General features: G+C 61.5%; 1 protein-coding gene across 1 annotated transcript in view; it reads left to right on the top strand.

Moving 5' to 3' along the window:
* LOC119586537 (heparan sulfate 2-O-sulfotransferase pipe-like) overlaps positions 1–694 on the top strand; it is a 21,761-nt gene that overhangs the window by 15,946 nt on the left and 5,121 nt on the right. Inside the window, exons 2-3 of the mRNA XM_037935293.1 lie at positions 58–161; positions 378–628. Coding sequence (XP_037791221.1) covers positions 58–161; positions 378–628 — 355 coding nt within the window. The remainder of the gene's footprint in view (positions 1–57; positions 162–377; positions 629–694) is intronic.

The raw sequence follows: 694 nt of genomic DNA, 5'->3' as shown, positions 1-694 counted from the left end.
GCCCCCTCCTCCCGCCCTGCCAGTCGTGCCGCCCGTGACCTCGCTGTGCTTCCCCAGAGTGAGCGACCTGGTGGCGGCCGTCTGCATCCCCGCCTCCTGCCTCATGTACCTCCACCTGATGCTGCTGGGGATCCCAGGGCAGCCCTCCGCGCCGCCCACAGGTCAGGACAGCTCGATCTAGTCGGACTTTCGTGAGAGTTTGCTTGTTCTTTTTGATTACTAGATTCTCGTTTGAGTTTTAATGAAACCTTCGCACACTGCCCGCTCGCTTCCCCGCCTGGCGCCTCGACGGAGCCGCGGCAGTTGGCGAGCAGAGGCACGAGGGCCGAACGCAGTCTCCTCTGCTGCCGTCGCTAACATCCCTCTCGTCGCCTCAGGCCCCGAGGAATCCCTAGCGCTGGTCGAGAGAGGAGCCTCCGCCGTCGACTCCTCCTTCGCCGTTGCTCCGCCCGTGAACGTGACCGGGGGCGCGAGGGAGGACCTGCTGCTCATGACGCCCATCCTCAAGTGCGGCGCCACGGCTATGAGGAATCTCCTGAAGGCCTTGGGGAAGGAAAATAAATTCGACCTGGTCATCAGCCAGCCGAAGAAGGCGGAGCTGGTCCACATTCCCCAGAGGAATATCCAGGTGAGGCTTCGGCTTCGGAGGACAAAGCATGCAAACTTACATACGTGTACATAGATATACTCACAC

The sequence above is a fragment of the Penaeus monodon genome, chromosome 21 (genome assembly GCF_015228065.2).
Source record: "Penaeus monodon isolate SGIC_2016 chromosome 21, NSTDA_Pmon_1, whole genome shotgun sequence".
Taxonomy (NCBI): Eukaryota; Metazoa; Arthropoda; class Malacostraca; order Decapoda; family Penaeidae; genus Penaeus; species Penaeus monodon.
Note: the sequence above shows the minus strand (reverse complement) of the source record. Positions and strands in the feature narration are given on the sequence as shown.